General features: G+C 41.3%; 1 protein-coding gene across 2 annotated transcripts in view; it reads left to right on the top strand.

Annotated features, from left to right (window-relative positions):
- pik3r3b (phosphoinositide-3-kinase, regulatory subunit 3b (gamma)) overlaps positions 1-24937 on the top strand; it is a 276193-nt gene that overhangs the window by 77905 nt on the left and 173351 nt on the right. For both annotated transcript variants that reach the window (XM_039810638.1, XM_039810639.1), the window contains exons 3-4: positions 7801-7875; positions 8233-8310. In XM_039810638.1, coding sequence (XP_039666572.1) covers positions 7801-7875; positions 8233-8310 — 153 coding nt within the window. The remainder of the gene's footprint in view (positions 1-7800; positions 7876-8232; positions 8311-24937) is intronic.

Genomic DNA, 24937 nt, shown 5'->3' with positions numbered 1-24937 from the left:
TTTGTTTTCCTGTTTTCTTCTGTATTCTGAGAAAGCCACTGTACACTACCAGCTTAGCCCCAAACGGCAGACAAAGTTAGTCTGCTGTGTGAAAACTCTACTAGATGATGAATTTTGAACCCGTGGCATGTCCTCATGAGTGCCATTAATAATGTATTGGAGACCCTGTGGAGCCGAATGTCAGGTTGTTTGGTAACATGATGCCCGTGTGATGATGAGTAGCAGGAGGTGGGGCGATCTATCAGAGGTGATGAATGAGAGGAAGGAGAAAGAGAGAAGAGGATCCATGGCTCTTACGGAGAGCGGCAGAATGGATAGGACGATCAACATCCAGTGTGCAAATGTGCATCGTCAATAAAATCGTCCACTAAAAGTGGTCTTTTTGCCACTTAAATGCTTAGATTGTTAATCTAAATGTGAGATTCTTGTTCTCATTAGTCAGACATAAATGCATGGGGAATATTATTGATAGTGTCAAATCCTACAAGTTTTTTTGTGATTGTTGCGGGCAAAAATCCTTGATTATGCGGCACGTTTTCTTAAAAAATGCGATGGAATATGCGGGATATTTATGCAATTTTAAGCGATGAAATTTCGGGAACTTGTAAAAATTGCGGGAACTTGCAAAAACTGCGGTTTGATGAAAAAGAGGGGAAAAAAGTGATCCCCCAACACCCTGCTTTTCGATGATGTTCACGTCGCATAATTACGTCACTTCATAACCTTCCCATGGCAACAGGGGAAAAGGCTGCTCTCGTGTGAAGTAAACGCAACATTTTTCAACTTTCTGCTAAGATAAATTTTTTTGCAACGAAAATGCGGGGATTATGAAATCATGCAAGGCCCGCATATTTTGCGCGAAAATCTGCAATTTATGCGGCCCCCGCATAAATATGCAGACTTTGGCTGATTATGCATTGAATTATGCGATCGCATAATCGTGTTTTTCTGGAGGGACTGAATTTTACCATCGGCTGCATTTGAAATAGAAAGTTGAATTTCATGACAAAGGCAGTGTCCATGTTTTTAAGCCCATTAGAGTGTATGCATGTATGCTAATGTATGCGTATGTGTGTTTCCGTGTCGATGTCTGAGTGTGCACATGCAGGAAGCCTGTGTGCTGGCCCCGTGGCCCTGGTTGTCTCTTGGGGCCCCAGGGGAGCAGAGAGGTGGGGGTCCCTCTGACAGGGAGATTGTCATGGGCGATTGGTCACAAGGAGATGGAGGATCAAGGTTATGCTGGGCTTTTTAAGGAGGCTTAGCTGCTAATATCACCACTGCAGAGGGTTGGTCCTGCACGCTGTTCAAGATTCAATACACACAAGGAAGAAATGGGGGCAATTCCAAGATTTTTTAACTGCTCCTCAGATCTCTGCAGGGTAAATCCAGACAGCTAGCTAGACTATCTGTCCAATCTGAGTTTTCTGTTGCACGACTAAAACAACTTTTGAACGTACACATGTTCCACCGAAACAAGTTCCTTCCAGAGGCTATTTTGCAGAGGCACCGTGGCTCCGTCCGGTGCCGCCCAAGACGATTGTGATTGGTTTAAAGAAATGCCAATAAACCAGAGTTTTTCTCCCATCCCGCAATGCTGTGTGGACTAGATAGACCTTCCTTTACAGCGCTGTGGAGGATGGTCTGGCAATGCGAGACTATGCACGGCAGTACCATATTTACCTTTATCAAATCGCCTGAAAACGACACCAGGCTGCTACAGTATAACCATACAGACCTCTACACTCAGACTGCTCGCTTGTTACTCAACATTTCTCCGTTGTAGGCTCAGATAGACGACATAGAGCTGCGTAAATTAGCCAGCGACGAGCAGACATTTAGCAAGCAGCGTAATCCGACAAAACAATACAGTGAATTTAAGCCTGCATGCATGAATATCAAATCCCAAGATTAAAAATGGAATACCTACCCATCGAATATTCTTATATTCTGATCCGGCCCTATGCATGGCAAGATAGATTATATTCGTGGTTATCTTTGTGTTATCTTTAAACTAAAAAGAACTCCATGTTTCCCTGTTAATGTGGTGTTGAAGTCGACACAAATATTTTGACCCACTCTGGAGAAATAGATCTGAAAAGGGAGACAAAAAAGGGAGTAGAGAACAAAGAGCAGCAGAGTAAGAGATGGAGAGCGACTGGCAGTCAGAGGGGAAGGAGGGAGAAGGAGGATAAGCATTATACGAGCAGAACTACAGAGGAGATTGTCATTTTACATTGGTAACAGGACACACGGCCGTCACGCTCCAGAAGCGTGCAGGTCACCTCATCTCTCGCTTGTTTTGGTTCTCTCTACCTACCTGTCTATCTGCCTGTCTATCTGTCTCATATTCTGACCTGCAGACAGCTTTAACACAACTGTGGCAGAACCGGAGCAAGGTCTGACTGCAGCAGGAGGAAAAAAAAGAAAGAAAGAAAATAAGAAATCCAGAAAGAGTTGGCATTCCTTTGACAAATCACAGTAGCGGAGTACAGGAGCAGAGGGGGAGATGGGCATCTCACTGGGAGTCTGTGAACCCATGTCGGGTTTTAACTTTGCGTCCCCATGGCACACACACAGGACCTTTGGTCAGGATGTCAGGGGGACGAGCTGCAAGCAAGAAGAAGGGTAGAAAAAAATATTGCTACCGTCAAACTTGATACTTTCATGTTTACCATATTAGAGCTGCGAAGATGAATCGATTAGTTGTCAAACTTTTAAGTTAATCGCCGACTATTTTGACAATGGATGAACCGCTTTGAGTCATTTGTTAAGGAAAAAAAATGCAAGAATCTTGATTCCAGCTTAATATGGTCTGATCATTTCAGCTGTACCGTTACGTTATGTTGTTCTGTAGTTTAATTTATAATAAAACAACGTATATTATTAACTACATGTGTATTGTGTGCAACAATCTTCATTTGTACAATATTTCCCTCTGAAATGTAGTGGAGTAGAAGTAGAAAGTGTCATGAAATAAAAAGACTCAAGTTAAGTAGAAGTGCCTTCAATTTGTACTTATTTACAGTACTTGAGTACTTTCCACGATTGCCTGTAAGGACGGAGGTTGGACCTCTCACCCCTAAATGTGATTTCCCTCTGAAGCAGCGTTGCCATAGAAAGGCCACAGTAGTGTCCAGTGAGGGCTGGAGTCAGCTGCCCCCTGCTGTCGGTGCGTGTTACTGCAGGACGGAGCCCTGCCTGCTGCAGCGCTGCCGGCAGACGGAGAAAAAGGGACAAAGATCAGAGACTTTATAGCTCTGCAGAGGGACACCAGATAAAGATCAAACTTCTCACGAACATGAGAAAAAAATGAATCCTCCCTTTTATTCTCTATATTTAAGTATTTGACCTAAATATGATGTGTTATATACATCTAGAGTGTAGCCTAATATATTACTTATCTGCAGCATCATAGGCACCACACGCAATCTTTAACTCTTATCTATGTGTGTTTTTGTGTGTGTGTGTGTGTGCGTGCGTGCGTGCATGCTTGTGAGTGGGTCACGCGTGCATGTTATCAGTTTATATTGAATAGAGTAGCGTTTCAGGGTCCATTTCATAATGCCAACTCCTCTGATCAATAAATCATTTTCAAACACTGCTGATCGGAGACCACAGCTGCCTGTAGGGGGAACACTGTGTGTGTGCGCGCGTGTGTGTGTGTGTGTGTGTGTGTGTGTGTGTGTGTGTGTGTGTGTGTGTGTGTGTGTGTGTGTGTGTGTGCGCGTGCGTGCGTCTGTCTCTTTGTGTTCATGCAGCTGGAAGCGAACAAGGGAATGTGTGTACCAGTGCAGTATATAGGGTCTATGCAGTATAATGCAGTGGAGCATGTTTTAATGACTGAACACCTCAGCTACGGACGGACACACACACACACACACACACACACACACACACACACACACACACACACACACACACACACACACACACACACTTTATATATGCTCCCTCTTTGTCTCTCTCACAGCAGTGTATTTACAGTAATATCAGTGGATGTATTACTAGTGTGAGCATGTCTTTGTGTGTGGCTCCATACGTTCTTTATAGTATTTGCTGCAGAGCTCAACCACTGCTCAGTCCATTGTTCTCTCCTCTCTTCTTTTCTCTCCTTCCCTTCTTTTCTCTGTCTCTTCTTTTTTCTCCTCTCCTCTCCTCTCTTTCTCCTCTCCTTTCCGCTCCCTTTCTTTTCTTTTCTTTTCTTTTCTTTCCTCTCCTCTGTTGTTTTCTCTCTTCTATCTTTGTTCTTGTCTTTTTTTATCCTCCATGTCTTGCCGTCTCTTCTTCATGTCCTGGTCTTTCCATTCTTTCCTCTGCCCTCTGCTTTTCTACTTTTGTCCTTGACTTTGTTGTCTTCTTCTCTTCCTCTTTTTTTGTGTCCCCTTATTTACTGTCTTTCCTCTTCTCTTCTTGTTTTTTGTCTTGTACTCTTCACTCATTTCTCGTTTTCCTCTTCTTTTATGTCCTCTTCTCTTTGTCCTCCTCTATTTTCCTCTATTCTTTTGTCCCTTTATTTGTCTTTCTATTTGTTCTCTTCTTTTATCTTTTTTGGCTTTTGCCTTCCCATCTCTTCTTTTATGTCCCACTCTTCCCATTCCCCTTCTTTGTCCTCTTTTTCCTTTTCTCTTTTATTCTCTTCTCTGTTGTACTTATTTTCTTCTTCCTCATGAATTGTCCTCTCCTTTTGTCTTTTTTCCTTCTCCACACCTCCTTGTCCTCTTCTCTTCATTCTCGAATTGTCCTTCTTTTCTCCTCCTCTTCTTTCCTCTCTTCTTCTTCTCCTTCGTTCTCTCCTCTGGCTGAGATATTGCCCCAGTGATGCTTTGTGACAGTGACGTTAATGGAAGCACTGTACATTTAACGAGCTATATCTCCGGAAATTCCTCTGCCGTTGCTCACACACACACACACACACACACACACACACACACCACACACACACACACACACACACACACACAAACACCCACACACCATAGCAAACACAATTAGTGCAGCTGATGCAGGTCTGTACACCTGTAGACACCGCAGATATGTTTGTTTTGTCAAAAGACTAATACGCTTATTGGCGTGTGTGTGCATGTATGTGTGCGTGTGTGTGTGTGTGTGTGTGTGTGTATCAAAGGACAAGTGTCATTTAACTCAATATAGTGTGTGTTGTGATATAACACAACTGTCAGCTGCAGAACAAAAGAGCGAGGGAATAGCTGAGCCGGGAAGTGAGCAGGGGAGAGGAAGCAGGGATGACAATGATGCTGAAGAGGATAAAAGAAAGAGAGAGAAAGAAAGAAAGAAAGAAAGAAAGAAAGAAAGGAAGAAAGAAAGGAAGAAAGAAAGACAAGATTGAGTTGTGACCGAAATGATGGTGTAAAAGAGAAAACATGAGTGAGGCAGGACGGATGGGAAAATAAGTAGAGATAGAGAAAACAAAACGTGAACAGATTATTAAGTGTACGCTTGTAGAGATGCTGCATGAGCCATGATATGGATAAACTAGAAGGCTATACATTATATGTATGTATAATGTGTTATAACAAGAGATCATGCAAGAATGATAGAGGTTAGTAGGGCTGGGATGATATGGTTCTGTTCCGATTCGATTCTTTCACGATACATGAGTGCCCATTCGATTTGACTGTACATTTTTATTTATTGTGATTCTAGAAGTATTGCCATTCCATCTAAAACGAATGCACATCACATGTCAGTCAGTCAGTCTGACATTTATTTCATTTGTTTCTGTAGAATGTGCAGGACCCAATTTGATGTCTGAAGTACTCCCTCTACGCCAACGATATCCCGTTCTCTCTTTGCTTCAGTTGTGTTCTTTATCCCACTTGTGTCAGATTATATTGACTCCAAGAGAAGTTAAAAGCTCCACTAATCTGAGGTGAAGTTCGTATTGCTATGAGCTCACAAAGTGTGACTTATGCTGAAATTTTTTGAAATGTTGGTGACCAAGAGTCAGTTTGTTTTCACTGACTTGGCAACAGTGTTTTCATAAGTCAAACCCAATTCATGTCAATGTCACATTGTGTACTTGACTTCCCATGATGGTAAATACATCCTCATGAGTTCAATGCGAAAGTGAAATTGGAAAACTGGAACTGGGATTATTCCTACCTCCCTCACCTCCACTCCAACTTCTCTGTTCCCCATCGCCCACTTTTTGAAAGCTCTGGTTCAGAAAGTGTTTTTCCCTGTTCAATATCGCCATTGATGTTTCATTATATGCTTATATAAAGAGGTTTATGCCGGGAACCAAGCCAACCAGCTACGAGATGAATCGTGACCATAAAACATTTGAAACAGCTCAAAAAAATGAAAATTTGAAAACGGCAAAGGTACAAGACTGTGTACGGAAACTATCATAGACGGTAAACGCTTCCACGGTAACCAAAAGTTCCACCGATCAGAGGCGTCGCTGCTACGCTTAGGACTGTGGGTAGCGTAGTATTTCTCCATACGATCGCAAATAAAACATGTTTTTCTTAAAACAAGGTTGATTTCATGCAGACTTGTGGCTTTTAGAAACTTCTGTTCCACAATCCCGTAGATCGGGGTCAGTCTACCTTGGATGGTTTAGACATTATGGTTGATAAACAAAATCCTTAGGGAATAAATAAATAAATAGAGTTTTTACTTCCAGAACCATACTGTTGAGCCCTATACATCCTGCATTGGCTGAGCACTCTGATGCACTTAATCTTAAATTGGAAAATGCTCTTTCTCTTTGGTCTAATTGATTCCCAATAGTGGATGCAATGATGGCTGCTGCTGCAGCCCGTGGGCTGTAATCAAATCCCACATGTTGCTTAACCTTTTCACATCCTCTCCTGTGGATTAGCTGCTGGCAGGCAGCACATGCACAGTATTGAAATGTTATTATGTTATATTATGCGGATAATATCTGATTGTTTTCATGGCCAATTTGGCCACTTCCAATTCAGATATTTTTCATTTGATTGCAGTGCAGCCGCATGTATAGTTTGTTGGTTTCCCAGAAGAACTTAACTTTCTTAAATCCCAAAAGAAATTAAAAACTTAACATTAACACAATTTGGTTAAATTAGTATCAATCTTTTCTAACTGGGTAAATGTTTCATAGTTTTTTCACGAGTAAACATAGAGATGTCTGGAAAAATCGTTGGACGGAGTATGAAGAGCAAGCTGTGTGTGTGTGTGTGTGTGTGTGTGTGTGTGTGTGTGTGTGTGTGTGTGTGTGTGTGTGTGTGTGTGTGTGTGTCTGTGTGTGGCAGTACACTCCCTAGAGGGCACACGCAGTCACACACACTCCGATTCATCTGTTTGGAGATGGATGGATTGTAGAAATTGCAAAGAAAATGCTCACGGTGTACTAACTGTCTGAGGAAACTATTTGAACTATATATTTCTTTGACGTTTTCTGATGATTTACAGACACAGTATAGCCTACTAGTTAAATACAAAGAAAATGTAAACTTAATTTCACATAATGATCTCTCAGCCAGACTTACAGACCTGTTTAAATCTAGTGTCATTTTGTGTTGTGCAGAAACCGGTTTATGCAGTAAAACAGCACATGAAGGAGTAATTTTCTCTCATGAATATTTAGTTATTCATGCAAAGTGAAGAAGGCGGGCACATTAAAAGTTAATGGTGGAGTTCACTGTACGTCATTAATTAATAAGAGAGAAAATCATAAAGGGAGCAGTGGTTGTTGTTTTAAGTTGTTGTTTTAATGTAAATTATTGAAACCTCTTTCTCTCTCTCTCTCTCTCTCCCTCTGTCTTTCTCTCTCTCTCTGTCTCTATCTCTCAGGTGTGGAGGCGGAGCTTCTGTCAGAAGCGGCTCCTGTGGTTGTTTGGAGACTCATTGAAGCCGTCGAGAAACACGGTGAGAGAATGCCCTCAGAAACAAATGTGTAGCGAGCATATTCATTAAAGGAACAACATTAAACTGCAGCTTAAATACTTCAGTTTTTGGGAAATTGTGTGTGTGTGTGTGTGTGTGTGTGTGTGTGTGTGTGTGTGCGCGCGCGCACGCGCGCACGTGCTCGCGTGCGTGCGTGCGTGCATGTGTGTAATAATACATTTTATTTATGGGAGCCTTTCTTCATTCTAAAGGACACCTTATATGAACAGATAGTAAAAGATAAAACCAGATGCACAACAAAGACTATCCAGCATTACAAAGCAATGAACAACAACAGACAATCGCTATCAAATAGTATTACATCTGTTTTTTCTGCAGGTTTGAACAGTGAGTCTCTGTATCGAGCTCCTCCAGCCTCCAGTGGACCTGCAGAGCTGCGGCAGGCTCTGGACTCAGGTACACACTCCATGAAATAAGTTGATTTATTGAAGCATTGAAATGTAGTCCAATGTATAGATTTGGAACTCTTCCAAAATGGCACAAGTCTCGAATGTTTTAGGTTGTAGAAGAGATTCAATAATTAATCTACATCCATGGTGCACCCCCGTCATGGCTGGTCATTTTATCCGTGCAGTGTGAGCATAAAAGTGACAAGTTCTGGTTGTGCAGAAAGGCTGATTAAAATGTGTAGTGTGAGTTAACGCAATGTACAAGATTGATAAAAATACACAGTAACTACATGTTCATGGACATATTTTTTGCCTTTATTCTGAAAAAGACAATATTCTGACTAAGCTGTTTACATGAAGTGAATATCCCACTAATATTACTGTTTACATGGAGCCGTGCAAAATAGAATTTTTTAAGTGTTTTCCACTGGTGTCGGACTTGTTGGACCAGAAATGTGTTGTTTTCTTTTGGACGTGAATCTCTACTGCAGCCCTGCAAACTTTTACCTGGTTGTTTTTTTACAACAACATGGTTTTCCAGCGGTGGTGGACTTGTTGGACCGTGCGAACACAGCCTCCCTCTTCTAGTCCTATAACCAGCTTCATGAAACGTTGGCATTGCGATGTTTGTGCATATCCAAAAACCTGTTGATATCCAAGTCTTTGATAATGCTTTTCTTTTGGCCATGCATCTCTACCGCAGCCCTGCAAACTGTTGGCTGATTGGTTTGTATGCAGTAACCATAGCAACGCACAGAGCTGACCGTAAGCGGCAAACAAGCAAGAGGCCATAAACCGTCACAAACTGCAGCTGTATACTTGTTTAAAGAATGTTTCTAAAACCTCAATAGTTTAGTTCATTGGTTTACACATATCCAAATACTACAGATTAATATACACATAATCACTAAAAGATGTGATGGAGAGATTAGCAAAAAACCTCAGAGGGCCTTAATCTGGGCACTCTCCAATGCATAGTCCAATTAAAATAGAAAGAAACTAAAATACTGAAGAAAAGAAAGAAGAAAAAAACAGCCTAAATTTACACACAGTATCAAAACAACAGAATAAATATGAAAGGTAAAATAATATTGGTAGTTACATGGGTTGTTTACAAAGACATTCCATTAGGATAACATTGCACAGACAAAAACAAACATTTAACAGCTTTCTTAAGTTGTACAATTGGTAGCTTTGAAAGATCTGATGGTAAAGCATTTTATATACCTGAACCAAACGGAAGTTGACATGTTCGACAGATAGGAGGCCTGAGTTTGCAGATATTTCGAGTGGCACGCTTATGAAGTTAGCAGTAAAAAAAGAGTTCATTATAGAATAGGGCTGGGTATCGTCCAAAATCTTTTGATCTGGTGCCAATTTCGATACCTCAGTTTCGATGCCAGTTCCTAACGATACTTTTTTCGATACCATATGTTTTATAATCCATTTCACCATCAACAAAAATAAATTAAACATATAGCTTTTATTTTCCAACTTAATTGTGAATCAAAACAGTTATCAAAATTTTAAAAAACTGCTCACTCAGAGTAACATTATTAAAAGTGCCTTGCAAGCTCAGCCTGTCAGTCAGTCATCAGGGCAGAGAAACCACCATTGTGCCTGCTTGTCTAAGAGGAAGTGTAACATCAACAGCACCGCGACCGCTTTCGGCTCGCCATTAATATCATATCGCAGCAAACGCTGTCTGCGTGAAGTTTTGAAAAACTAAACCACACTTGAAACCACTTTATGGTAATCGCCGTGACTCTCTGTGACTTCAACAAAACTGCAGACACTTTACTCCGTCCGCACCTCTGTGTGTGTGTGTGTGTGTGTGTGTGTCGGTCCGAGCTGTGCTCTGTGTCAATATGCAGAGAGGACAGATAAGAATCAGAATCCGAAATACTTAATAATCCCAGGGGGAAATTATTTTTGTTACCACTCCAGGTATACAAACAACAAATAAAAACAACATATTATCAAGACTTTTAACATATATAATAAAAACAAATATACAGTGATAATATATAAATTAAAGCTGCAAGCAGCGATGACGGGCCCTCGCTTCTTGCCCCGGGGGGTACTGGCAAATGCAACATCACATGTAGACCACACATTCTAAGTTTCATGTAAATCGCAAAACTTTTGCCAAGATAGAACCGTTCATGTTTCCACACCCACCTACAGGAAGTTGTTCCTCCATAACTTGCGCATTGTGTTAGCTTTCAAAATTCTTTTGATAACTTCTAGTCACGAGGGTCAACCGAGTCTATATCCAATAGTTTTGTGCAGATTGTTCGACTCCCGCGGAGGAGGAGTTAGACAAAGTATGTTTCCCATATATCGCGCGTGATATAATTGATAAAAAAAATTCTAACAGCCGCAATCTAATGGCCGATGCACTATAAATTTGACGTGGATGCTCAAACCCTATACGGAACAACTTTGTCATATTTGGTGTCAATCGGGAATAAATCTTGTTAAGATACGCAACTTCCTGTTTCGACAGCCCCCTACAGGAAGTTGGTCCTCTGTAACTTGCGCATTGTGTTAGCTATCAAAATTATTTTGATATATTTTTGTCATGAGGGTCCACCAAGTCTACATGCACATTTTTGTGCAGATGGGACTCATGCTCTAGGAGGAGTTAAAAAAAGTAGGTTTCGCTCAAAGCAAATTAGCTAATTAATAAAACAAAATTAAAACAGCACCATCTAAAGGCCAATTGACGACATATTTGGCAAACAGCCTCATTGGCACATGAGGATCAACTTTCTTAAGTTTTGTGTCCATTGGAATAGCCGTTGGCAAGATATAACCATTCCTGTTTCCACTCCCACCTACAGGAAGTTGGTCCTCCATAACTTGCTCATTGTTTTAGCTATCAATATTCTTTTGATAACTTTTTGTCACGAGGGTCCTCCGAGTGTATATGCAAGTTTTCGTGCCGATCGGACTCACGTCCCAGGAGTAGTTATACAAAGTAGGCTTCCCATACGTCAATATTTTGATGATTAAATAAAAAAAAGTAAAACAGCGCCATCTAATGGCCGATTGCAGCCAACTTTGGCACAGTTGCTAAACAGGCCAGGAGGAACATCCTTGTCAGGTTTCGGGGCAATCGGAATAATTGTTATCAAGATAACGCAACTTCCTGTTTAGACAGTAAGTTGCTATAACTTCCGCATTTTTCAACTATCAAAATTCTCTGGATAACTTTTCATTATGAGGGTCAACAGATACTTCCTGCAAAGATTCAAGAAGATTGAAGTCACGGCCTAGGACGAGTTCGAAAGAATGTAAAACACCTGAAAAATGCATAATTAAAAATGGCCGCCTTCCGGTTGGGCGGAGCTAATGAATGTAAATGGTAAATATGTGCTGCAATGATTAGAGCAATATGGGTATTAAATCTGGTGAAGATCGGAGCAACTATGTCCAAGTTAAGGCCTTCTACGCATGCGAGGGCCGCTATGGAACCCGGCGTACAGGTATGGGCCAAATCGCTATACAGTCTCGCGCAAAGCCCCCAGGTGTTTATGTGGTGGCCAATTTTTGTGAGTTTTCGTATATATTGAGGCGGCCAAAATGTGCCAAAGGGGCTAAAACCAATTAGGGTCACATAGGCCAGCGCCCACTTTGACCAGTCCGTACCTTACTATAGGGTGGCCTCATGAGTGGCCCTAGATGGTACCCATCAAATTTTGTAAAAATCGGATGAGCAGTTCATGAGGTATAAACTTTATGTACTTGTAGTGCCCCCTAGTGGCCAATGTTCGTAAAGTAAAATGTGGGGGGCACCTCAGAGGGTCATGGCAAACAAGAATCTTAAGTTTTGCGTTAATAGCAATTATTTTGGTTGAGATATGGCAACGTTGGTGTTTTCATACTTAGCTACACACATTTGTTTTATCGCGTATGTGCAATTTTTATCCTATAAAAATTCTTTGGATAACTTTTTGTCAGGTCCATCTAGAGATGCTACCTGCCAAGTTTCATGCAGATCAGTCGCACGGTCTAGGAGGAGTTCGGCAAAGTAGGTTTTCAATAAATGGCCATTTTTCACGCATAAAAGTCAAGGCGGAAATGGGCGTGGCCTATATCAGGAGATTCAGCTAGATCCAGGGAATGCAAAGATATATGGTTTTTGAATGTGCGATGTACGGCTTGGGAGTTATAGGGCCAAACGCGGGGTTTTCTGCAATAGCGCCACCTAGTGGTGCATATGAGTAATTATTTTGAATCTTTGCAATTTTCACCAGTTGTGACATGTTTGCAAATTGTTGTGAGTTTTCGTGCATGCTAACACCCTCAAAAATGCGACGATGGGCTCGGAAAAATAATCTGACGCAAACAAAAATACACAGGTTCTTTCACTTGAGTGCAGCGTAATTTCCTTACACTTTCGTGCTCGCGGCCGCAAAAATGTACAGTGTTAATGTGCAAATAGTGTAATAAAAAAGAGAAATGATTGTCTATGTTGACGTGCTCAGACGCTTTTGAAATTTGGCACCGAAAGATAAATAATTTTTTGATACTCTCGTTTTTTCGGTGCCATAAAAGTATTGACGTTCGGTACCCAGCCCTATTATAGAATGAAAGTAGTATCTTGTTGATAGATCTGTGTACAAATAAAGCAATATGTAGTTGAATGACTTGATAAACAGTGAGGATGCCTGATCTTAAAAACCAAAGTTGATAAGAATGATTTTGACAAGTTTAGTGGGATGAGTACTTCCCCATACAGATTTATAGTAGTATATGTAAGGTTAACCATAGAATAATATAAAAGCATGGCAACCTCCGTGTTTATCACAGAACAGACTTTTTCCAAGATCCCAACACTTTTTACACAATTTTAGTTATGACTGCACTAATTTGCTTTTTCAAAGAAAGAGACTCATCAAGCTGTACACCAAGAAATCTTGAAGACAGAGCTCTATCTATAATAGTAGTGTTTATATGTATAAATGAAAACTGATCAGCATTTCTTGGTTATACACTAATGAAAAGATTTCTTAATATTAAGAGATAATGTGTTACAGTTAAACCAAACATTATCTTGATGAGTTCTTAATTTAATACTTTCACTATTTCATCAGGCTCATTATGGGAATAAAAAACAGTTGTGTCATCAGCAAATAATACCTTATACAGTTTGTTCGATATGTTACATAGATCATTAATATATATTCAAAATAATGATGGCCCAAGACCTGATCCTTGTGGTACACCACAAGTGACATTGCAAAAAGAAGAATTGATATCATTGATAGAGATAAACTGTTTCCTGTCTTCCAGATAACTTGTGGATTGTTTAACTCCCAGATGGGAAAGTTTAAGGAGAAGATTAGAATGACTTACTGTATCAAAAGCTTTAGATAGATCTAAGAAAATTCCACCAGTGCTTTCTTTTCTATCTCGAGCTCTATATATCTCATTAACAAGATAAGAGACAGCCATGAAAGTAGAGGGATTCTTTCTAAGTTCATAGAATAGTATGCCTATCTAGATGATTCAACAATCTTTGATAAACAAGTTTTTCCAACACTTTTGCCATTACTCATGAATAATACCGGCATATCACACGGGTTTCAATCGGAAAACGCTACATTTGGACAGTCTTTCTTCTGAATATCCAAACGGAATATACTGTTTACATGACCTGTATCAAATTCTGAATATTGTCATATTTGTGATAATAGTGGAATATTGGTTTGCGTGTAAATGTACTCAATGGGCCCTATCTTGCACTCAGCGCAATTGCCTTTGTACACCGACGCATGTATCATTCCTATTTTGCACCCGACGCACAGCGGACCTTTCCCTCCACAGACGCACGTCGGTAAATTAGGGAATGTATTTGCGCTCCCGGGGGGTTCAGCGAAAAGAGGAGGCGTGTTCTGGCGCAAGCATTACTTTGTGCTATTCTGCAGTTTCAGAAAACAATTCCGCCATTGACCAGGAAAAACCTGGTCTAAAGTCAGTGGCGCTAGTCTAAAGTCAGTAGCGCGTTATTCAGATGCTATTTTAGGGGCGCATGCTTGGCCATAATGTAGCGCGGTGCGGGCGGACTGGCCATCTGGCATACGTTCGCCCGTGGGCCCACGGACTTTGAGCGAATCACGATATAAATAGGCCTTTTTATTTTTTGGCCGGTTCGCCCCATAAAGAACTTACAGCGGCCCATTGGTTAATTTTCTTTATTGGCACTGGCCTGACCCAATGAAATCCAGAAACCCCCTTCCCCACTCCGGCGCCGCAAATTACGAACCCCACTATGGCCACGACTCCGGCCCTGAGACGTGAGCTGTAATAGTTATGCTGGAAGTTTAGCATTCACGTTATAATGGACAAACCCACCAAGTGCAAGGGAGGTGCAGAGAAATTAGAGGAGAAAAAGATTAAGAATCTACAGGCGGATTCCTCAAAAATTTCCGGACATGTTTGGGTCTGTAGTAGCTGCTTCAACATCAGCATTACCTGAAGTAGAGGAGGAGAGGTGGCTGGCTATAGAAGCAGAAACAACGATGTCAGGGAAGATGGCGAGGTGGAGGCGAAGGAGGAAAGATGGAAGAGAGAGTAGATGACGATGTGGTAAGGAGTAGGCAAATTAACACAGACTCTCAGGAAGGGAGGGAGGGGGTGTGTGTGTGTGTGTGTGTGTGTGTGTTTGCTTTTTTTTTGTGTGTGTGTGTGTGTGTGTGTGTGTGTGTGTGTGTGTGTGTGTGTGTGTGTGTGTGTGTGTGTGTGTGTGTGTGTGTGTGTGTGTGTGTGTGTGTGGCGTGCGCTTCACGCGTGAAGTGTCACGTAATAACGACAACAAGCAGTTTGGCTGTAACATTAAAGTTAGTGGCTGTCAGGTAACCGATCTGTGTAAGCTTACATTGAAAATGCTAGCGGTTGGCCTGTTGGGTAGCTGAAGAGTCTGTGTGATCTATAAAATCAGTGATGATACAAGCATCAGTGTTCCTTGAATAGCTTAATTAGCTTCTCTTGTATTGGTGCTCTTTTCCAGGGCATATACTACTCTCAGCTTTATTGTAGCTTTTAGGAAGGGTTATAGTTATGGTTATTGTATTTAGCAGACACTTGTGTCCAAAGCGACAAAATATGAATCTTACAATAGTTAAAATTAACAGTAAACAGTTTTTAAAGTTGCTAATACCATAAATATACAAATCATAACTCTAAGAATGAATGAATTATTTAAGTGTAAGACCAACAGATAAGTCTTGAGTCCCCTCTTGAAGGATCCAAAATGATCACATGAACGCTGAACACTAGGCAACTCATTTAATGGAACGCACGCATATTTTAAGAGGACTGTCTGCAGGGAATGTGTCTGACCAATCACGGTGGGTGTGGGCCGCCTGGCCCAAAAAATGCCAGGGCCGATTTTTTGTCCCAGTCCAGCCCTGGCGGCAGCAAACGCCATACACTTCTCTCATCTACAGCAGTTCACAATTTTTGAAAACCATACATTAATTACAAAGAAAAATATTACTGAAAATGCGCTTCAGGTGTTTGGATAGGTCAGGAGGCACTTTACAGTACAGTCCTCAAAAAGTCGCAGCATTCTTTGTGGCTTGTTGTGTTTTACACAATATTTCCATGAATCGTGGATGTGTTGATGACATAAATGAGGAAATATTAGAGGACTTAAGGAGACGTGATGTTGAACTACGGCGGGATCTGGTCCGGGAGTGGCAATGCGCGATGCGCTCCTGGTGGAGCGGGTGGACGGAGATGGAGTTGGGGGGAGGAGGAAGGAAAGGCAGCCAGGTGTGGGGGGGCGCTTGGGGCCCACCTCCATGGCTGCAGCAGTCCTCTCCAGACTGTGGAGATGCGCCACCCAACACCGCCACCCGGCCAAGACGGGCATTTATTACTTTGCCGCATCCCGGACAGCTCCGCTGGCGTGCAGCAGAACTCCCGCCATAATAGCAATCCGCCGGACAATACGCCTGCTCTTAAAGGGAAATGAAACGTGATTTTATTTTCACCTACCCAAACCACACCTAGCTACTTCAGACCAACCCATTTAAGATTTGCGTCGGGCGCAAGACTCATTTATCCCGCCGGTATCATAGCAACATCGGCCGAGATCCGCCCACAAAGCTACTTGCGTTTTGCGTTTCATACTTGCGTTTTGCGTTTCACACTTGCGTTTCAGATCGTTAAAATAGGGCCCAGTGTCTGCCCAGCTTAATTCTGATCGGTGCCAGCTGCTGACTGAATGAATATCAAACAGCACGTTAGAGGCACAGTTAACGTCTTAATTAACTGTGCTTAGATGCTCTCAGACTTCATAAATTAGGCAGAAGAATTCTATATTCTATCTAATAAATAATGATGACAAAATGAATGAGAGGATCCACCAGTGAAATGTGGGACAAGTGTCACTCACTCACACTTATTCATTAAGTCGTTTAGCATCAGAACAAGTTTTAAAATCCATCACTAATGCACATGCACTCTTCTCCCTTCATATCATGTCAATATTATGACTCATTGCCATTGCTTCTTCTTATGTACCGGGTGCCAGATATCATGCAGTTATTGCGACTTCATGTGAATTGACCTGTCATGTTTGAATAGAGCCATTTTGTTTTTGTGATATTTCAACTGTTTTCTAAAATATTCCGATTTGTCCCCTGTAATATTTCTTATTTTTTTCTCAAATATTTCAACTTTTTTCCTGTAATATTTCAACGGACATTTGCGTATGTGTCTGAATGACAAAAGGCCTTTATTGTAACCAATATATAAAGCAAGTAATCTAACAGATTCCATGTCTAAAATAAGTGTCCAAAACTGAAAGAAAAAAAGACCTTAAAGATGTGTAGTGGTGTGTTTAGATTCTCTGCTGCAGTAAAATGCACCGACACTTGGTTCTATTAATCTCTGCATAGTAACCCACCATTTATGCAACACGTGGATCAACACCAACAGCCAAAGCTCCCAAATTTAATCTCTGCCGCTTTTCTTTGTATTCAAACCAATAAAAACTCCTGCTGGGACCGTACCGGGTCGTATCAGGCTGAATGGAGACAAAGTAACTCAGACACAAATAAAAGTTGGCCAAGTTTGAGTCACTGAAGTTCAGTTTTGGCACCACCAGGGAGTGCTCTGACTCCGCACTTTATTTTGGGAGCAAGCGGGGAACTCACAAAATCAAACTCTAGACTCCACTCTGAGGAGGAGAGAGGAGAGAAAGCAGGGAGGGAGGACAAAAACATGTATTATCACCTAGAGTATGATGTGACACGTATGAAATACAGACCTTTGCTCTCATTCATGCTGACTCACTTTCATTAGCCTTAGTTATTCCTGTGCTTTTCCTGCCGTGACAAATCCATTGTCTCCATTTTCACTCCATAACCACTTTTATCTTGCTGTTCAATAAGACCTTAAAGTAACTTTTCTGTCATTCAAGTAATTTCTCAACGTCATTTTCACACCTGTAGAAAAAAAAATCTCCAATTACAGTCTATTCTTACACTCTTAGTACAACCAAACCAACAGGAGTACACATGCAGTCATACGGACTATCAGGTAACTTGTTTTGGACAGTTTTGGCCGTGGAGTGGTCTGCTGCATTATCAGTTCTACAGGGACCCTAACGCCAGAATCACACCGGACACTGAAGCGCCGTAGTAGCCGCGAAGCGTAGATTTGTGCCTGGTCGCACGCCTGTTCATACCAGACGCTCAGTTCTCCGCGCCGGTCACAAAGTGATCCTTCTCCTTTCCACTCTATAAAACGGCTGAGTGAGTGAGTGAGTGAGTGAGTGAGTGAGTGAGTGAGTGAGTGAGTGAGTGAGTGAGTGAGTGAGTGAGTGAGTGAGCGTACCTGCGTGTGTGTGTCTCTGTAGACACAGCTGAGAAATCAAGACAGACAAAATCACCATAAACCTGGGTGTTTTATTTTGAAATGTGGTTTATTTTGTAAAGTATCCGGCTGCACTGTGGCCTTCCTGTATGTGATTACCTGCCTGGTTTGACACATTTGCTCGCAGCTCTCGTAAGAAATATAGTAGACACCGAAACAATCGGAAACAATCGCTGCGGTACGCGGGCTGGCGCAGCCACCGGTGTAGCCGGACAGATTGAAAAACATGGACGCTGTGTGTTTCTGGTGTAAGAGGGAATCAAGCAAACTGGGACCGCTCTTTTCTGGTGTTCTCTAACTGGTTGTTTGGTTCGCATCAGAGTTTAATTGACAGCTTTCACACAAGCCTAACTGAACCAAGCAAAACGGGTTAGATGTGGTCTTGGTCTGCATCAAATTGAACCATGGTCTGGTTCATTTCTATTGTGAAAGCATTTTTTTTGGATGGTTTGTGTCTCAGTGAGTGGGAAGTGTGTTGCAGAGAGAGAGTGTTTGCAACTTTCCAATAACAGTTTAAAAATAATCCTGAACAGCATACCATTAACAAACATTAGCTGCATCAAGTCATGCAGGCAGAAACAAAGCAGTTTGTCCTTGGTGAGGGCGTAACTAGACACCAATTTCTGCGTGAGATTAAAAAAGGTATTACGATACCTGAAATAATGAGCAAATCTGCAGATGTTGCCTGTTGGCAGCTGTGAGAGATTTCAACACTGTTGGGATATCAGTTCCCTAAAATAGCACAACGCAATAAGTAAAATCCAGAAAGCACCAACCATGTCAATCAGTCATCTCTTTAAAAGATCCAAAGAGATGAGCGCAGGGAGGGGAATCCAAACTTTTGTTGAAGCTTTATCTGAGCAAATATACCTTGAACTTCTGGGATGTCTACTGCTCTTTACTGAACCTTCACATCATTGTTAGAGAGGAGACGGCTGGCTTTCTACTAAAAGTATTTCCTAAAGCAGCTTTAAACTCCTGACTCAATCTTTACGTTATTTATTTAGGTTTAACTATGAAAATCAGAGTCTGGTTGTATTAAAATCCCCCTCTAAATGATTTAACCAGAAGATCAGGATCATAAGACTTGTTGTGAGGGATATTTTTCTCAGTGCACACATCCAATTTTCTCCAGAAAACGTCAAGAGCGGTGCAAATCCAATACAGTGTATTGAGCGTAAAGAAAATATATAGTGTTGAAGAAAACGCGCACACATAAATGCACGCACCTGGCCTCCTTGGGCAGTGGTTGGAGGTCAGCATGGGGCCAAAGATATGCACGTACTCAAAGTAATTGACTGAAAGGAGCTGACATGTAGGCACTCAGAGGAATTTAGCATGCCGGCTTGACACGCACATCCACATATATGTTGAGACAGAAAGAGGGCTGCATGAGAGAAATCCTACGCATGTTATGATGGAAAATGCAGGGAAATGCAGCCGCAGTCACACCAGCTTTATGTGTAGTACAGTGGTCTAATAGACACGGACAGATCCTATGGAATATACATGAAAAACTTAGCTTTTGTGTATATTTGTGCTGACATGTTTCTGTGATCTTGCCACAATGCACATAAAGGAAAAGTTTGGCTTGAATGTTGGAGGGCAGAGAGGGATGGTCTGTTGGCAACGAGTTGGGAAAAGACATGTCTCTTATCTTTGCCTTGTTGTTGCATATAGAAATAGCTCTGTCTAATTCTCAGAGTTTAAGTTGCACGGACAGATGAAATAGAAGGTATAGATGGGTATGTTCTCTACTTACTCCTAAAACTCAGTTGCTGCAACCTCCTTCCTTTAAACCCGTACTGTTTTTGATGAAAGTGCTTCTAAAGGTTTTGCACCCTCATCTTTGGGTGAGCTACAGAGACACCTTTAACTAGAATATTTGTATTAGTCTGAACGATTATCAAAACAGGACTATATTACCACTCAATGTACATGTTCTTTTACGTGAAATTTTTAAAGGTCTCATGGCATGAACATTTCACTTTATGAGGTTTTTTAACATTAATATGCGTTCCCCCAGCCTGTCTATGGTCCCCCAGTGGCTAGAAATGGTGATAGGTGTAAACCGAGCCCTGGGTATCCTGCTCTGCCTTTGAGAAAATGAAAGCTCAGATGGACCGATCAGGAATCTTCTCCTTATGAGGTCATAAGGAGCAAGGTTACCTCCCCTTTCTCTGCTTTGCCCGCCCAGAGAATTTGGCCCACCCATGGGAGAGAGAGAGACATCATGGCTTTCAAACGAGCAAAGTGGCAGTTGGTCAAGGCCACACACCCCCCACCCTCCACCTTGCCCCCCCTCTCTCCTCCTCAATAGCTACAGACACAGAAATGGCACATACCAAGGCTCAATTATGGGAAAGAGACTTCAAATACAGTATTAGGGGACCACTAAGGTCTATATAAAAGAGACTTCAGATACAGTATTAGGGGACCACTAAGGTCTATATAAAAGAGACTTCACATACAGTATTAGGGGACCACTAAGGTCTATATAAAAGAGACTTCACATACAGTATTAGGGGACCACTAAGGTCTATATAAAAGAGACTTCAGATACAGTATTAGGGGACCACTAAGGTCTATATAAAAGAGACTTCAGATACAGTATTAGGGGACCACTAAGGTCTATATAAAAGAGACTTCAGATACAGTATTAGGGGACCACTAAGGTCTATATAAAAGAGACTTCAGATACAGTATTAGGGGACCACTAAGGTCTATATAAAAGAGACTTCAGATACAGTATTAGGGGACCACTAAGGTCTATATAAAAGAGACTTCAGATACAGTATTAGGGGACCACTAAGGTCTATATAAAAGAGACTTCACATACAGTATTAGGGGACCACTAAGGTCTATATAAAAGAGACTTCAGATACAGTATTAGGGGACCACTAAGGTCTATATAAAAGAGAATTCAGATACAGTATTAGGGGACCACTAAGGTCTATATAAAAGAGACTTCAGATACAGTATTAGGGGGACCACTAAGGTCTATATAAAAGAGACTTCAGATACAGTATTAGGGGGACCACTAAGGTCTATATAAAAGAGACTTCAGATACAGTATTAGGGGGACCACTAAGGTCTATATTAAAGAGACTTCAGATACAGTATTAGGGGACCACTAAGGTCTATATAAAAGAGACTTCAGATACAGTATTAGGGGACCACTAAGGTCTATATAAAAGAGACTTCAGATACAGTATTAGGGGACCACTAAGGTCTATATAAAAGAGACTTCACATACAGTATTAGGGGACCACTAAGGTCTATATAAAAGAGACTTCAGATACAGTATTAGGGGACCACTAAGGTCTATATAAAAGAGACTTCAGATACAGTATTAGGGGACCACTAAGGTGGCTATATAAAAGAGACTTCAGATACAGTATTAGGGGACCACTAAGGTCTATATAAAAGAGACTTCAGATACAGTATTAGGGGACCACTAAGGTCTATATAAAAGAGACTTCAGATACAGTATTAGGGGACCACTAAGGTCTATATAAAAGAGACGTCAGATACAGTATTAGGGGACCACTAAGGTCTATATAAAAGAGACTTCAGATACAGTATTAGGGGACCACTAAGGTCTATATTAAAGAGACTTCAGATACAGTATTAGGGGACCACTAAGGGGTCTATATAAAAGAGACTTCAGATACAGTATTAGGGGACCACTAAGGTCTATATAAAAGAGACTTCAGATACAGTATTAGGGGACCACTAAGGTCTATATAAAAGAGACTTCAGATACAGTATTAGGGGACCACTAAGGTCTATATAAAAGAGACTTCACATACAGTATTAGGGGACCACTAGGGTCTATATAAAAGAGACTTCAGATACAGTATTAGGGGACCACTAAGGTCTATATAAAAGAGACTTCAGATACAGTATTAGGGGACCACTAAGGTCTATATAAAAGAGACTTCAGATACAGTATTAGGGGACCACTAAGGTCTATATAAAAGAGACTTCAGATACAGTATTAGGGGACCACTAAGGTCTATATTAAAGAGACTTCAGATACAGTATTAGGGGACCACTAAGGTCTATATAAAAGAGACTTCAGATACAATATTAGGGGACCACTAAGGTCTATATAAAAGAGACTTCAGATACAGTATTAGGGGACCACTAAGGTCTATATAAAAGCATCCAAAGAGCACCATGTCATGGGACCTTTAATGCTGCTGTCTTGGCCAGCACAGACTTGTAAAAGAGATTCTGAATCTCAATGGGAATATTCCTGGTCAAATAAAGGTTAAATAGAAAAATTAAAAACAAAACAAAATAGAGAAAAAATGTCTGGCTGTGTGTACAGCCTCACTGTATCCTGGTTTTTAACGCAGTCAAACCTACAGTAATGGCTGCTTCAGCAGAAACACCCCACTCTGGACGCTCGGGGATGGGGTCGTGCTCGCATTGGGATCCCATCAGCCAGACCACATGCCGAGGTGGCCTGGCTCGCATTGAGTTGAGTTTCAATCCCAGTGAAGTGTGGCCAGCATGCGGGCCCAATCCTGGCAATTTATCAAACGTAGGTGGGAGGCGTCATCTCCCCGCCACACGGGAGTAGCTCTCCCAAGCGAGAGAAAAGGGAAGAGTCAAAGAGTCAAAGATGAAGGAAAACCGGGGCTGCAGCACAGCTGAGACCCGCTCTGTCTTATAGCACTGTGGTCGCTGCGTTCTCCTCAACAAAGCGCGTCTCGTACGGGCCCTGCCACCATTACAAAAATACAAAGAATACAAAGAAAAGAAGAAGGCTTTTTCTTGCACCAAGTGCCATTTTGGATGCAGCTATTGTGTAGAAATATATCTGATTAGCCAGGTTGCATTGAAGCGCCAAGTGTGAACACATGCAGACATTATTTTTTATTTAATAATTTTTCCATGTGACATAAATCACATACATACATATTAAATACATAATATTAAATCAAACAAACACTACACCAAATTACAATTCAAAACCAAACCCCTATTACCTGTGCACCCCTCCATACAAAATCAGTTGCAGTTTCCCAATTTTCATAATTTTTCCAATTTCTTTTTTCTTTTCCTCTTAATATTGACTTTGAGAATGCTTCCACAGGTGCCGAGGTTTCAGCTTATTCCATCCCATTCTCCTGCATTTTAAAAGTTATCTTTTTCAACTTAAACCTTTTCAATTCAGTGATCCATGCCTTCTGTGTGGGTATTAGTCTGAACGATTATCAAAACAGGACTATATTACCACTCAATGTACATGTTCTTTTACGTGAAATTTTTAAAGGTCTCATGGCATGAACATTTCACTTTATGAGGTTTTTTAACATTAATATGAGTTCCCCCAGCCTGTCTATGGTCCCCCAGTGGCTAGAAATGGTGATAGGTGTAAACCGAGCCCTGGGTATCCTGCTCTGCCTTTGAGAAAATGAAAGCTCAGATGGGCCAATCAGGAATCTTCTCCTTATGAGGTCATAAGGAGCAAGGTTACCTCCCCTTTCTCTGCTTTGCCCACCCAGAGAATTTGGCCCACCCATGAGAGAGAGAGCGACATCATGGCTTTCAAACGAGCAAAGTGGCAGTTGGTCAAGGCAACACACTCCACCTTGCCCCCCCCTCTCTCCTCCTCAATAGCTACAGACACAGAAATGGCACATACCAAGGCAGAATTATGGGAAAGAGACTTCAGATGTGTGGGTATATTAAAAGCAGTTACAATCACAATTACCTTCTTTGTGACCATGCATAGTGAGAGAAATATACATTTACTCGTAGATGATATTCTACTGATGTTATGCACATGCGGACACAGCTGAGCTCCGATCTGGCACATGGTTAGTGATGGTGTTGTACTGGACTGCGTTGTATTGAGAGGTGTTTCTAATAGTCTGCAAGCGACAGGGAAAGAGAACAACATTTACAACCGCCTCATTATAATGTAGTACCACACCACCTTTAACTATGACCTCAGTAATAAACATATCATTGAGTTTACACATCTCCGACAATAGCCCTAGTCGCACGGGACCAGTATAAGGGGACCTCATGTGATTTCGAAATTACCCCCCACTTCTGTATTTCGCACGGCACATTCGCACCAGATAAGCAAATTCTGTATTTTTACTCAAATTAACTGACATTATCCACCACATATAATAATAATAATAATAAGTTTATTTAATATAGCACTTTTCACAGACAGAATCACAAAGTGCTTCACAAGATAAAAATTTGTACAAAACATAGTGAATTATACAACAATAAAGATAAAAGAATAAAAACAGTCATTAAAAGGCAACATTTTACATAAATGAATCAAAAGCAAATTTAAACAAGTGCGTCTTCAGCTGCTTTTTAAAAGCTTCAACAGAGACTGCAGAACGTAAGGCAATAGGAAGCGCATTCCACAGGTTTGGAGCCACCGCTTCAAAGGAACGGTCACCTCTAGTCTTTAAACGGGTGCGTGGAACAACCAGTAATCCCTGGTTAGAAGACCTGAGGGGCCTATTTGTAGTGTATGAATGGAGCAGGTCCGAGATATACGGAGCCTGACATACATGCAATAATATAAGTCAGAACCAAAATTTTAAATTTGATCCTGTAGTTAATCGAAGCCAATGTAATGAGTATAAAACTGGAGTAATGTGTGACATCCTGCGCACCTGGTTAGCAGCCTTGCAGCAGAATTCTGGACTAGTTGTAAACGGTCCTGTGACGATTTGCTGAGACAGGTGAAAATA

Source organism: Perca fluviatilis, chromosome 9 (assembly GCF_010015445.1).
Source record: "Perca fluviatilis chromosome 9, GENO_Pfluv_1.0, whole genome shotgun sequence".
Lineage (NCBI taxonomy): Eukaryota > Metazoa > Chordata > Actinopteri > Perciformes > Percidae > Perca > Perca fluviatilis.
The sequence above is the reverse complement of the archived record's forward strand: the minus strand, read 5'-3'. Positions and strand labels throughout refer to the sequence as shown.